Source organism: Folsomia candida, unplaced genomic scaffold, assembly GCF_002217175.1.
Source record: "Folsomia candida strain VU population unplaced genomic scaffold, ASM221717v1 Fcan01_Sc020, whole genome shotgun sequence".
NCBI classification, from domain to species: domain Eukaryota; kingdom Metazoa; phylum Arthropoda; class Collembola; order Entomobryomorpha; family Isotomidae; genus Folsomia; species Folsomia candida.
The window spans coordinates 1,403,328-1,416,391 of NW_019091212.1; the positions used below are offsets into that span (position 1 = coordinate 1,403,328).

A 13,064-nucleotide genomic window follows, 5' to 3' on the forward strand; every position below is an offset into this window, starting at 1 on the left:
TTCGCCTGCTGGATGCCCGAATACTCGTGTGTTTCTTCAGGTCGGAGTGGAGGAAAGGAAACCAACTTTCCTTTTACGAGTAAGAGAGAAAGTATGCATCCATCCATAAAGTGGTCAAGGCATGGAATGCTTTGTGAGGGCCAAAGATCATGAAAATTAGCGAAATTAAATTATGTTGACAGATTGACAAACATTTTCATTAAAAATACAAAGCAATGTCCTAAAATCCATGTAACTTGTCAGGGCAAAGAACCCTTTGTGCTGGAAATCTGTCCAAATTTAGGTACAAAAGATCAAATCCGATTAAATTCCGTAATTTAGTCATCGTCATAATCAGTGTCACTTTACGACAAAAGTTGTTTCCGTCCCCTCCACTTAGTCCAGATCGATAGACGCTTGCGCTTATATTCCTTTACAGCAAATCCACAATATGATTGCAGTACATGCCTCTCTCTCTGTGTGGCGAGTTTTGAGCACAAGTCAGTCACGGAAGGAAAAGGTGGGCTAAGAAGAAACCCGGGTATCGTGCACACTTATCTTATGCTTATTCCATGGGCATGCTTATGTACACGAGCTTCACTTGGTACGAGAATCGTTGAAGAGAGGAGGGTGAGATTCTTCACATATCTACGTACGCAACCCGGGTTTTGGTTTTGGGGTGATTTCCACGTGAATGTGACGAAGGAATGAAAACATGACTCAAATGAATTCATCCGAGGATGGAGGAGGCTACCAATGTGGGAAGAAAGGGTGCATTGTGGTATGCATAGGATTGTTGGGGCATCCTACTTTAGGTTAAAGTTAGCTGAGAAGCTGAGAAGCTGAGACGAGTGCACTGGAAGAGAAATAATCTCGTTTAGAATGCAGATTCAGAAATCCTCACGGATTTGGAGATCTAGATCGAAACTTGTCTGGATTTACGACAGATTTACAACGTAAATATGTACATTTCTAACAAAACAGTTCGACTGTTTTCTTACAGAAAGTCACTAATTGCTGGAAATCCCAGGAAAAAATATGAATCTATGATAAACCTTTATGCGATAACCGAGCGAAAAACCTCTTCAGAATTTCAAACAGATTTATGTAAACTTGTAATAATATATTCATCTATACTTGATATATATAAACATGGAATTTATAAACACTTGACGCCACTTTGCAGCGAGAAACTCATTGTTGAACCACAGAAAAGTAAAGTTCAACTCGAGTCTCGAGTTGGTGCATCGTTGTGGCATTTGGTTTTTATTGTGCTGTAAATAAAAAAGGGATTCCTCACAATTTAACGGGACTTTCTGTGTGTGTGCCCTTCTGAAAAGTGGTTCAAGTTCAAGGGCTCACTCTCCCCAGTCCTTAGTCACTCTTGGTCCTTGGTCGAGATCAGTAATCGACTGGTAAAGTAGAACGTAAAATGTCCTGGATCACATTTTGCTCCCTCTTTCTCACCCTCGCCCTCTTCCTCACCGTCCTCGGGGATGAATGCACTTGGCGATTCCGCTCCCACCCCGAAGATTGTGGGTCTTTTCTGGTTTGCGACTACGGTGCCCCTGTCCTGCAACGCTGTCCGAGAGGTCTCCACTGGAATCAACGCATCCAAACGTGCGACTGGACACGGAATGCGAGATGTGTGAGCATCGGTGACCATCACGATAATTCGATCCATGGAGAAACTCTGCTGGATCGAGGTGAGTGGGAAAAATGAGACGATTTTAGATAAAAAAAAACATGACTGAGATTTACTTTCCAGTTTCGGCAGACGATTCTTGCAACGAGCTAGAATTTCGTCCTCACGAATCCGACTGTTCGAGTTATTACGTGTGCAACCATGGTTCACTTTTGGAGATGAAGTGTACCCAACCGCTTGTATGGAATCCAAAGATAAATTCGTGCGACTGGCCAGGAAATGTGCCTTCTTGCTCGTCAGACGGAGGGGGAAGTGGTCCAATCCCACCACCAACGACCAGCACCTTGTCACCAGCCTGGGTTACACCCTCCACCGTCGGACCACCCGCCCCACCCCCGGAAGAAGAGACTGGTGGAGGTCCACCAGCACCACCCCCAACTCGACCACCAAGACCAACCACAACCACGCAGGGAAGTGGTGAAGGTGGCGACTCTACGATTGTTGGGATCATCACGGGACCATCAGATTCAGATCCAGAGTTTGATTCGGACGTGAATATTCCTGACCCAGGTGAGACTAAATACAAGGATTTAAAGCATTCTAAAATTTCTCACGTTTCTGAAAATCTTGCCAATCAATAATTATTCTATGCATGTTCTCAGACTACAAAGTTGTTTGCTACTACACCGGATGGTCTTGGTATCGTCCAGGAGAGGGCAAATTTGGACCTCAGAACGTCATCCCTGATCTTTGCACCCATTACGTTTACGCCTTCGCTGTCCTGGATTCCAATACATGGACAATAAAACCAGCCGATTCTTGGGTCGATATTGACAACAAATTCTACTCGCAAATGACAGCTTTGAAGGCACAAGGGAGAAAAGTGAGCATTGCGCTGGGTGGCTGGAATGACTCCGAGGGACAAAAATATTCTCTTCTGTTACGGTGCGTAGCAAAATAAAAAGTTTTCAAAATCGTATTAAAAATACTAATTTTGCTCGTGGTTACAGAGACCCCGCAAAAATTCAGTCCTTGATAAATTCTGTCGTCGAGTTTTGCAAGACGCATGACTTTGACGGGATCGACTTGGATTACGAGTACCCCGTTTGTCCTCATGGGGAATGTCACGATGATTTCAAAACGGACCGTAACGGGTTTACAATCTTGGTGAAGGGTTTGAGAGCTGCGTTACCACCGGGCTCTCTCATTTCAGCCGCTGTTTCGGCCAATAGAGAAATTATTGATAAAGGTATTCAATTTGCACGCATTAATTACTGCAGAGAAGCTTTCTTTCTCATCTAATAACAAATCCTTCGTATACAGCCTACGACGTCTTGACCATGGCTGAAACTCTCAACTGGATTGGCGTCATGGTTAAAATTAATATTAAACTTTTTTTAAATGGTCTAGTACAATTCTTAAATATATGTATTCATTAGGATTACGATATCCATGGCTCGTGGGAGAAGCAGACAGGTCACATCGCACCCCTCTACCACCACCCCGACGACACAAAGGACTACTTGAATGTGAACTATTCCATTCACCACTGGATTGAGAAGGGGGCTCCTCCATCAAAACTGGTGATGGGTGTGCCCTTGTACGGCCAAGCGTTCACCTTGCAGGACTCCGCCAGCAAGCACCTCAACGCGCCAGCAAGAGGGCCTGGAACGCCTGGAAAATTTTCGAGACAAGGTGCGAACCACTAATTAAAGTTTATCTGTATATTAATAATCATGACTTATGCATAAATAAAAATGTGGTTTCATTTCTAGGGGGGATTTTGGCCTACTATGAAATCTGCAGTGATACATGGCCCGATCGTGTCGATGATCCGGAAGGGCGGATGGGTCCATTTCTCGTGAAAGGAGACCAGTGGGTGTCCTACGACGATGTGGACTTCATCAAGACGAAGATGGCCTACGTGAAGCAACTCGGTCTTGGCGGCGCAATGGCGTGGGCCCTTGATTTTGATGATTTTAATAACAAGTGTGGCCATGGAAGGTATCCTTTGATAAAAGCGATGAAAAATGGGTTGTCAACAAAGGGAAATAAGGATGATGGGATATATTAATATTAGACAACACATAAAAAATCCACCTTGTAAATGTAACAATTTTAATTTATTTACCAGTGATTCCAATAATCCTTAAAACAGCTAATATACATAATAAAAACGATTCAGTTGAATCCTTATATAACTATTTAATTCCATTACGCAACTATGCAGTTATATTTAATTAACTAACTAATTATAACTTGCTACGATTCCTCCCCTCCTGGAATTAGTTCCCATTCCTCTGTAACAATGGGGCTGACTAGAATTCTAACCGATGTGATTCCTTCAAGGGATGAACGAATTTGGCGAATTAAAGGATTTTCTCTCAAGTCCACGCTTTCCAAGGTTTGTTGTCCTTTTAATCGGTTCAGGTCGACATCTAAGTAATTAGAAATTTCATAATTTAATCACATTCTTCAGATTGCTTTTGATATGAATTTGTTTCTTTTGTACCCTCGATAAAGTTCTTTTCCGCATTTAATTCCTTCAATTGTGCAAGTTGATAAATTGCATTCGGCATTGAAAGAAATGCATTGTGAGAAATGTTCAATTTTTCCAAACTGTGCAACTCTTTAAGCTCATCTGGTAGTTTTCCAAGACGATTATGCGACAAGTTTAGTTCTGCGCATGTGTAAGTAACAAATTATTAACTCTTTACATAATTACAACGATGCAATGATTACCTGTTATAATTGAAAACTTGAGTGGAAGTTTGGCCGGAATTTTAGTGATTACATTGTGAGAAAGGTTACACCCTCGAATAACCGTGTTCCTCATGAGGTGAAATACCGCATCAGGCATATTCATGAGCTCACATTCTGACAAGTCTATTAAAAATCTTGATTATGCAGGTTTCTAAAATTATTCCAATACTTGTAACCCACCCAAATATTCCGACTCAACGGCATTATCACACCGTTCGATAACTCTCGTCACTCCGCTCGCCATGAGGAAAAAATGTCTGTAATTCTTTTAAACTGAAAATGTCACCGATTTAATTTTGCAATTTTAATTCCCGTTCTCTAAGTATTTTGAACACGGTCTTGTTCACTAAACGGAAGCAACACAACAACTAAAAATCTGCGAACTTTCTTCTCAAAAGACACTCAAGTGAGCCGATCCGTTCTAAAAATATCCCACAGAAGACGGATATCTGAACTAGGTGTTTTTTTCTTGCATTTATTCACATCGTATCTACCGGCATCCTGCTTATCCCTATAAATGAGTGATATGATTGACAAGTGTGCAAGAAATGTAATTGAAATCTCCAAGCTCCATGAAATTTAAAAACCTGCAATAATGACGGACACGGATTAAATTTAGTTTTCAATTTCAACTGTTTTTTTTAAATGTCATTTGTCATGTAATCTTGGTTGTATTAAATTTAATTTTGACCATGTTTTTCCTTTTGTTGAATTTCGCTTCGTTTAATTTAAAGGCAATGCCCACTGAACGAAATGTGAGGCGGATACTTGACAAAGTCAGGCTGACTGAACTTTTTCAGTCCAGATTAGTTTGAGGACGCCAGATTTGCATTTTCATGGAGATGTCTTTGTTGGTGAGTGACGTAGGTGAAGGTGGTGGGTTAGAGGGCAGCCTATCTGCCTTGCCTCGCAGACTGCATGGCACCGGGCGGCGTGCTCCCAGCCTCCATTTTCCATCTTCTACTCGAACGAGCACCTTGTCCACTCTCAACTCTCAGCCAGAAATATTCCTTTTTGGAAATTTCAAGCTTTTATTTTATTCCCAATAGTTTTTTTTATCTACCAAACACGTTAGTTGCCTAAGAATGAGTGGAGAAAACAAGAAAGTTGAAAGGGGGGCTGGGGAGGGCTACTTCCAGTCGGCAGATATTCGTTATAGGTCGCAGCCTAGTGGGGCGGCTCAAACTGCGCCAAAGAAGAAGCCTCTGACGTTGAAGGAAGAGCTGGCTGGTAAGACTAAAAATCTTTTGGAACTAGATCTAAATAGGTTTTAATCAGATGTGGTCATCATTCTGTAGTTATTTTTTAGTACTTTGTATCGAGGAAAGTTTTTTTTACTAATTTAACTTTCAACTCTGAATTGCAGAGGCTCAGAAAGCTTCAAATAAGACGTATGACAAGCCCATTACGAATGATCAACTGTTAAGTATGGTGACGGGAATCTCGTCGAAGTTGAGCATCTTGTCCAAGACAGCACAACAAGAGTGGAAGGACAGTATGGATGGAAACGTAAGGGCTGCAAGTTTGGACTTGAGAAGATCACAGGATAGAATGAAGGCCGCCACTAATTCGCTGCTTGCCAATTTGACTGGATTTGGTAGGAAGGTAAGTTATTTAAGAGACTGCTACTTATCTTTGAGTATCTAATAATACTATCTAGAGTGGAAAAGCCCATGATAAATTCTGAAAATCAACGACTTTTTTTTATTACGCTACAGACTAAAATAAGGGTGCAATAATTTAACAACTATAATAATGGCACATCGTTTCTAAAATAATCATTGAATAATGCTGGTCTAAAATTGCAAAAATAGTGATCGGAACTATGCGAGAAATGTATACGTTTAGGGAATTTCATCCAAAATCCAAGTTTTTACATGATTTTTTTTGTGAAACCATGTGGCATTATTGTTACGAAAATTATTAAACCCTTATTTTTTTCTGTATCGTAACAAAAAAGTTGTTGATTTTGTGAGCTTTTCCTCCATTCTGGTTATTACTAGTCAGAGGTACTGGCTACTAACGGTTTAAAACGGCTAGCAAAAATATAAATGACAAATTATTACAGATTTCCCAAAGAAGTCGGGAACTGGCCAACGTGAATGTGGCTCCCGTCCCAGTCAAGCATAACGTAAGCAAGCTCTATGAACTCTCCATTGTTGCAGTAATGCGACAGAAGGAAGAAGAAAGAAAACAGTTGGAAGAAGCTAAAAATAAGAAAGAATCTCAAGCTGTACAGGAAGCAAAAAAGCCTCAACAGAAGGAGGAAGAAGCAATTGAGAAAGGTGAATACGATAAGCCGACACAGGAAGCAACCATGATGATGAAAACAGAAGAAGTGGGGAACCTAATGAAAGAAGCGGTGGGTAAAGTGGTGGAAGAAGAAGCGGCAGCTGAAGGAGTGGAAAAGGAAGCGGTAGCTGAAGGAGTGGAAAAGGAAGCGGTAGCTGAAGTAATAGAAAAACAAGCGGCAGCTGAAGGAGTGGAAAAGGAAGCGGTAGCTGAAGTAATAGAAAAACAAGCGGCAGCTGAAGGAGTGGAAAAGGAAGCGGTAGCTGAAGTAATAGAAAAAGTAATGGAAGAAGCCGCGGTGAAAGTTGAAGAAGAAGGGGAGGCAAAAGTAGAGGAAGGAGTTGTAGCGAAGTAAGATAAGAAGCTTGGCCGACGACAAGTTAATATTTTATAATGAACTTTATCATTCTACGGATAATAATAATAATGAATTAAAAACTGAACTTTGTAAAATAAAAAAAATCAAAACCGAAATTGGGTATATTTTGTTCGTTTTCATGGGACTAGTTGGTTTATATATCTTCATATTAGAATACATAAGCTACATATTCCAAATAGTGTTACGCAGATAGCACATGCATTCATACAATGTTTAATTCACTCCTTTGTGTATGCAGCATCATCACTCAACCAGATCAATAACACCCAGCTGGAACACGTAATAGTGGGAAGAAGTTCAACATTTTAGTATTCGTCAATAGCAGCTGCATGATCTGTCTGGTGTCATCGTCATCGTCAGTGTTGTCCCATATTTACTTATCGTCGTCATTGCAAATCTTCCCAACATAATAGGTAAAAAGATATGCTTAATTTGCTTAAAAAATCCCAGGGAGTTATCCTTTAATTGCATAAACCGCAGATTTTGACTATTTTTTACAGTTTTTTATTAAAACAATATTTAAGTGGGTGACTTGTCAGTTAGTACATAAAGTTAATAAAACAACAGTCTGTGCACCACCACCACCAAAGCTTTTTGAGTCTGTTAGAGGTCAGCTTGTCCTCCTTTAGTTTCACTTTTTATAGTGGAATTGAGTTATTAATTTACTGGTTTCGTTGCTGAAATCACACAAAGACCAGTAATAAATGTGCCAATATAGACATCTGCTACATAAATACGATTTATCAGCAATTTCTAACTAAAGAACCAAATGTTATAGTCCATTCATCCTTATTTTTGACAGTTTCTAGTTGATTTTATTAGCATTCGTTGCAAAATTGGATTGGTTTAGTTTGTAGTCGGATTCACGAATAGTTAAGTACGTACGACAATATTAATAACGCCCAGTATTTGTTTAATCTTTATAACTTCGTCTTCTTTCTCAATATTAATAATGATCAAAGTTCAATGTTTGAACGTGTGGTGTCTGGGAACGATAAGATGTTCATTTGTTTTTGCTACTGCACTGCATTAGTGTGTTATCCTAAAAATCCAATTGTTTTGAAAAGAGAGAACGAAGCGAGAGAGGTTGTAAGGAGGGTGACAGATAAGGTGGTTGTTGATAAGAAGAACATACAGATAGAAAGTATATAGTTTATAATGTGGCTTGTAACTTCTTTTAGGTTGCGTTTTAATTTTGGGTTTACACTTTAGGTGGAAAGTTCCGTGGACATTTACTTCTCGGATGTAAAGTATTGAAAATAATTGAGAATGCTGACATTGGTGAGATAACACTGATGCAGAGGATAACTTTCTAGAAGACGGAGCTTATCGGAAAGGAAATCTACTGTGTTCTTAAAACTGTCCCTGATTTGTGGTAAGGTTTTAGCAATACATGTACATATTAAGAGATTATCTTGATAATTTTGTTCAAAATGCATTTTTTTCTATTTGTGTGTTATAGGTATTCAAAGCATACACTATACGATGCGAGAAGTACATTTGACAATCTTCTAATTAAAAAAATAAGGCATTAAATTCTTCACATTCCGATACATCATCGTCCTCCATTTCTCTTAAATAATGGCAAACAGAGGAAGTCCATCTCATCCAGGAGGAAAGTCTACCCTTCTCAAAGCTATTTTATTAGGAGACGGTGGCGTAGGGAAATCCTGTCTCATGAACCGCTTTGTGTCCAATCGTTTCGATCCTACATCATTCCATACGATAGGAGTGGAATTCCTAAATAAAGACATCGTAGTTGGTGGCCAGCTTTTTACTTGCCAAATTTGGGATACCGCTGGTATAGACAATTGCAATTTATATCACTAAAAACCAACCTTTATCAATTATTTCACAATGCAGGACAAGAGAGGTTCAAAAGCTTGAGGACACCCTTCTATCGTGGATCAGATATGTGCCTCTTAACATTTTCGCTGGATGATAAAATGAGTTTCCAAAATTTGGCTAATTGGAGGGAGGAATTTCTCTATTATGCAGACATTAGTGATAAAACCAACTTTCCTTTTCTCGTTATAGGTAGGAATGTCATTTTAATCTACAATTCAGTCGTAAATTGCTTGATGAATGATGATTATGATTATGATTATAACTCTTGCTCTATGTACAGGAAACAAGGTTGACTTAGAACCGGAAAAGAGGGTCATAGCGAAAGAAACAGTACTGGACTGGTGTGCTGCAAATGGAAATCTGCCCTACATTGAAACCAGTGCAAAAGAAGCTACGAATGTAATTTTCGCATTTCAATCCGCCGTGGAAAAGTGGATAAAGATGGATTCAAGTAGTAGTCGGATAGATAAACCATACAATGGTCAAACGGTCAGTTTATCGGCGAGAGGAATGACGCAACAATCGCCCGGAGGAGCTGCAAGTTCAATTACGCCGTCGTGTTGTCAATGATGATATTTTTAAAAGTCCAAAACAATTATTCTTAAGTTTTATCCTAAACTTTCGAATAACTAACTACTTAAAGTTGTAATAGAAATTTAATTAATTATTATAAGGTTTATAATCATGATCCACGAATCGCATTCTTAGAAATTGACAAACCAACAATGGACAGACAGCTATAGATCTTGATTTTGTAAAAGTAGAGACTTAATTAGACTCAATGTATGTAACCACGATGGCCTCTTTCGAGAGTTTTTTTTATTGTATTGATAATTATTTCTAGCTATCGACTCGCTCTAGTTATGCTAATTTTAATTACTGTAGCTCTTTAATTATTCATCATCTGACTAATTCGTTATCATCATTGTCCAGCTGTGTTAATTAATCACTACATCCTCCACGGGTTACGAATATTCGTGAGTATTTAATGTTCTCGAGACGATGAAGAAACACGCATCATAATATTAAAATGCAAAAATTGATCAGCAACGACTATATACTTAATGGTATTATTTTAATTGGAGTTTGATTTTAATGTCGTTAATATCAGTTTTTAATTTTCAGGGGTTTCTCATTTGCCAAAGATTTCCTTGTTTACTTTCGTTTGGAAGTTGACTTTGTGTAAGGGAAGTTAAAATTTGAACTGAATTCGCATTTTTAATTGTCGCTATTAAATATATACCCATTGGTACAAATTACAACTGCAGATATCTAACTAGTATGTTACTAGAATTAAGTATTAGGTGCATAGATTTCTACTATTTTGTTGTCGCTGATGGGAAATTGATCGGACTATTGGAGTGATATTTTATTGTGCACTTTACTATTATACGCATGATAATAAGAATGAATAAAAAACATGGATACACACATAATATGTAATGTTTAAAAAATAATTATTGAGTTTGAGATTCTTCAAGGTTACAATATCATTGTTATAATTTTGTTGATTCATTATAATTTTAAAACTCATTTTAACATTTCATAAAAGATTGGCAGGCAAATAGTATCACAGAATGGTCGGAATAGTAATATTTAGATATAACTGGTTTATGACTGTAACAAGATGACAACATTACGAAGTCCATAAACTAGTCAAAGTAATCTTCGATATCCACATCCGGATCGAGCAAGTTTGCACCACCGATTTCAGAGAGATCAAGTTGATTCAAAATCAAGTTTTCAAATGTTTCTTCAAGTCCTGTTTCCCCAATTAGAATTGCTCCTTGCAGCCGACCATCCACCATGACTATCTTAATAAACTCAACGCCCTTTTTGCACCGAAGGGTAAGCTGTTGTTTACATGGGTCCAACCCTTGGCCGTTATAAAGTCCTGTTTATAAAGCAAAATATTTCAAGTGTCTCGTATTAAATAAATTGATTCATTTTTAAAGGAACAAATATATATAATAATATATTAGTAATCCATCAATGTGATATGCGGATCAATGCAGCACAAACCTAACAAGACGACTTTGAATCCAAAGAACTTTGTCACATGAGAAAATATTTCAAAACAGAAATCGGGCTCGTCTTCCTCCGACTCTTCATGATTTACATCTGTATTCTTGTGAGAAAAATACATTGATCTTCCAGCGATGAGTCCCATCTGCCTTGCTTGGGTCCATAACCTCATCTAAGAAATCAAGATCATCTACATATTCATTCAAAGAATTGATGTTTTCTATTTCGGTATAAACCTGAAACCAGTGTTTCGCCCATTTCCAGTCTGCACAACAAACATCACCCGCAGCATACACATCATTGGCTGACGTTTGCATTGAGGCATTGACAAAAATTCCTTTTCCTTCTTCTTGGCGTAAAGAACCATCTACCCAGTCGCAATTGGGTAAGACACCGGTAGCAAAAATTATTAGATCTGCTCCTACGATTTGAGAGTTTGACAGCTTCGCATAAATTGGCCACTGCTTTTGTTCTAAATCCAATTTACAAAAGTTGTAAATTATTTTAACTAATATGTAACTTTTCTTCTTCTTCATTTACCTTCAGACCCTCGAAGTGTAACGTTACAACATTCTGTTTCGTAAATAATTTCTACATTTTTCTTCCCCAGTAGTCCTTTAAGATTGAGATCACGATGCCAATCTGGGCCAAGAGCACTTCCTGGTTCGACACAACCTTCCACTTTTTCCTCCGCTATGGAATTTATGAAAATATACAAATAAAATGTGCACCACACCTTCTATTACTATTACTTAAAAAATATTAATTGTGTGTGCATACTTAATTTAGGTGAAGACAATGTGTATTGTTGTCGCTTGACAGGATTGTTGCTATTTTCAGGAGGTTCAGCCTTTTCTTCTCCATTTTCACAATTTATTTTACTTTTCACGAAAAACTCAGCTGCTGCCGCATCCATGTAATGAGATGAGATAGAGTCGTCTTTAATGACCCAAATTACTTCGATGCCTTTGACTTCATGCCTGTATAAATCATCATCATTATCATGTTATATATTGTTATATACTTCAGTTAGGAAGGACTAATTAGATAGTTTCAAATTCCAGTTTCATACACAAATTCAGTCGCAATTCCTCCATTTCCAATGAGAATGACACGTTTAGCATTTTCAATCCGTTTCGCCAAATTGTGAACCGACTCAGTGTCACGAATTCCAAGAAGTAACGGCGAATCTAGACAGAACGGAGTCTTCTTTGGCCTGCCACCGGTGCAAATTGATAGTTTCTTGTATCTGAATTCTTTCCCGGAAAGTGTTTTCAGAATCTGAAAAGAATATTTAAAATCCAAAAAATTTCATGCTTCTTTCATATAAGCATAGTGAAACATAAATTTCAAAATTACATGATTGTCAACGTCCAAGCTGGCAACGTGGTCGTGAATTACGTCGACGCTTTGATGAACATCTTTGAAGGATTTCAAGCTGGACTCCACAACGATAAAATCTTGAAGAGTTTTCGTCAAACGAGTCACACTCCTTGCCTCTTTCACTACAGATGACGAACTTACTAGGATGATTTTGGCGTTGGAGTCATATTCTAAAATCTGCATAAAGAGACAATTTTGTCAACACTAAGGAAGTACTAATTAATAACTAAATAACAATTACCAATTAATAGTTTACCTGCTCGACGCAGGAAACTCCTGCAATTCCACCGCCCACAACGACATACGTGTACAAGTTTCCTTCAGCCGTTTCCAGCGAGACTGTTGCTTCCATGATTATTGTCGATAATTTAAAATTTTACACGTAAATTGCGATATTTCAACAATTACAGTTTTTAGTTCAAAGAAGAGTGAAGAGTTGGGACTGATCTTGGGAGAAATCAGCCGTAGTTTTGACTTTCGCTGATTTTGGGGAAACGTAAAAACTCATCTCTCTATGCAAAAATGCATGAATTTGATATGCACTTATCCAATAATACTTATTCTTAGAATAAAATCTGCATGATCATGATTAATGATGCAATATGCACAATCTAATCACCCTTCATATTTGTGCAGGTGCTATTTATGTTTCAAAATTAATTGGGAATAAAAGTTAACATACTTGGCAATTCACAATACGAAAATTCTTGTCACTTTTTAAGTGACAAGTCTCTTTAGTGCGTCCAACAT

The 13,064-nt window shown here is 38.2% G+C and overlaps 5 protein-coding genes across 7 annotated transcripts; 3 read left to right on the forward strand and 2 right to left on the reverse strand.

The window, feature by feature from the left end:
- The first annotated feature begins 1,171 nt into the window (after positions 1–1,171).
- LOC110857990 (probable chitinase 10) lies at positions 1,172–3,868 on the forward strand. Its single transcript, XM_022106608.2, has 7 exons — positions 1,172–1,685; positions 1,748–2,194; positions 2,287–2,569; positions 2,635–2,873; positions 2,948–2,997; positions 3,064–3,319; positions 3,400–3,868. The coding sequence occupies exons 1-7, from the start codon at positions 1,412–1,414 to the stop codon at positions 3,696–3,698; spliced, it is 1,848 nt and encodes a 615-aa protein (XP_021962300.1). The 5' UTR covers positions 1,172–1,411; the 3' UTR covers positions 3,699–3,868.
- Positions 3,729–5,316, reverse strand: LOC110857991 (leucine-rich repeat-containing protein 40). The gene is made up of 4 exons (XM_022106609.2): positions 4,568–5,316; positions 4,367–4,510; positions 4,137–4,304; positions 3,729–4,062 (listed from the first exon to the last, which is right to left on the reverse strand). Exons 1-4 carry the CDS (start codon positions 4,629–4,631, stop codon positions 3,887–3,889), a joined length of 552 nt encoding a protein of 183 aa, XP_021962301.1. The 5' UTR covers positions 4,632–5,316; the 3' UTR covers positions 3,729–3,886.
- A 13-nt stretch (positions 5,317–5,329) lies between these two features.
- Positions 5,330–7,153, forward strand: LOC110858089 (uncharacterized protein CG45076). Its single transcript, XM_022106750.2, has 3 exons — positions 5,330–5,617; positions 5,754–5,992; positions 6,456–7,153. The coding sequence occupies exons 1-3, from the start codon at positions 5,473–5,475 to the stop codon at positions 7,032–7,034; spliced, it is 963 nt and encodes a 320-aa protein (XP_021962442.1). The 5' UTR covers positions 5,330–5,472; the 3' UTR covers positions 7,035–7,153.
- A 133-nt stretch (positions 7,154–7,286) lies between these two features.
- On the forward strand, positions 7,287–10,339 carry LOC110857951 (ras-related protein Rab-9B). Of its 3 annotated transcripts, none has more exons than XM_022106558.2 (5): positions 7,287–7,471; positions 8,271–8,433; positions 8,521–8,859; positions 8,922–9,095; positions 9,187–10,339. In XM_022106558.2, exons 3-5 carry the CDS (start codon positions 8,640–8,642, stop codon positions 9,474–9,476), a joined length of 684 nt encoding a protein of 227 aa, XP_021962250.1. In that variant the 5' UTR covers positions 7,287–7,471; positions 8,271–8,433; positions 8,521–8,639; the 3' UTR covers positions 9,477–10,339. The 3 variants fall into 3 exon arrangements, with proteins under 3 accessions (XP_021962250.1, XP_021962251.1, XP_035714496.1); XM_022106559.2 differs by lacking the exon at positions 7,287–7,471 and adding an exon at positions 7,547–7,935; XM_035858603.1 differs by lacking the exon at positions 7,287–7,471 and adding an exon at positions 7,988–8,202.
- Positions 10,340–10,346: 7 nt separating this feature from the next.
- Positions 10,347–12,787, reverse strand: LOC110857949 (pyridine nucleotide-disulfide oxidoreductase domain-containing protein 1). The gene is made up of 8 exons (XM_022106555.2): positions 12,571–12,787; positions 12,291–12,491; positions 12,004–12,212; positions 11,712–11,911; positions 11,472–11,624; positions 11,168–11,403; positions 10,929–11,103; positions 10,347–10,800 (listed from the first exon to the last, which is right to left on the reverse strand). The coding sequence occupies exons 1-8, from the start codon at positions 12,664–12,666 to the stop codon at positions 10,559–10,561; spliced, it is 1,512 nt and encodes a 503-aa protein (XP_021962247.1). The 5' UTR covers positions 12,667–12,787; the 3' UTR covers positions 10,347–10,558.
- Positions 12,788–13,064: the final 277 nt, after the last annotated feature.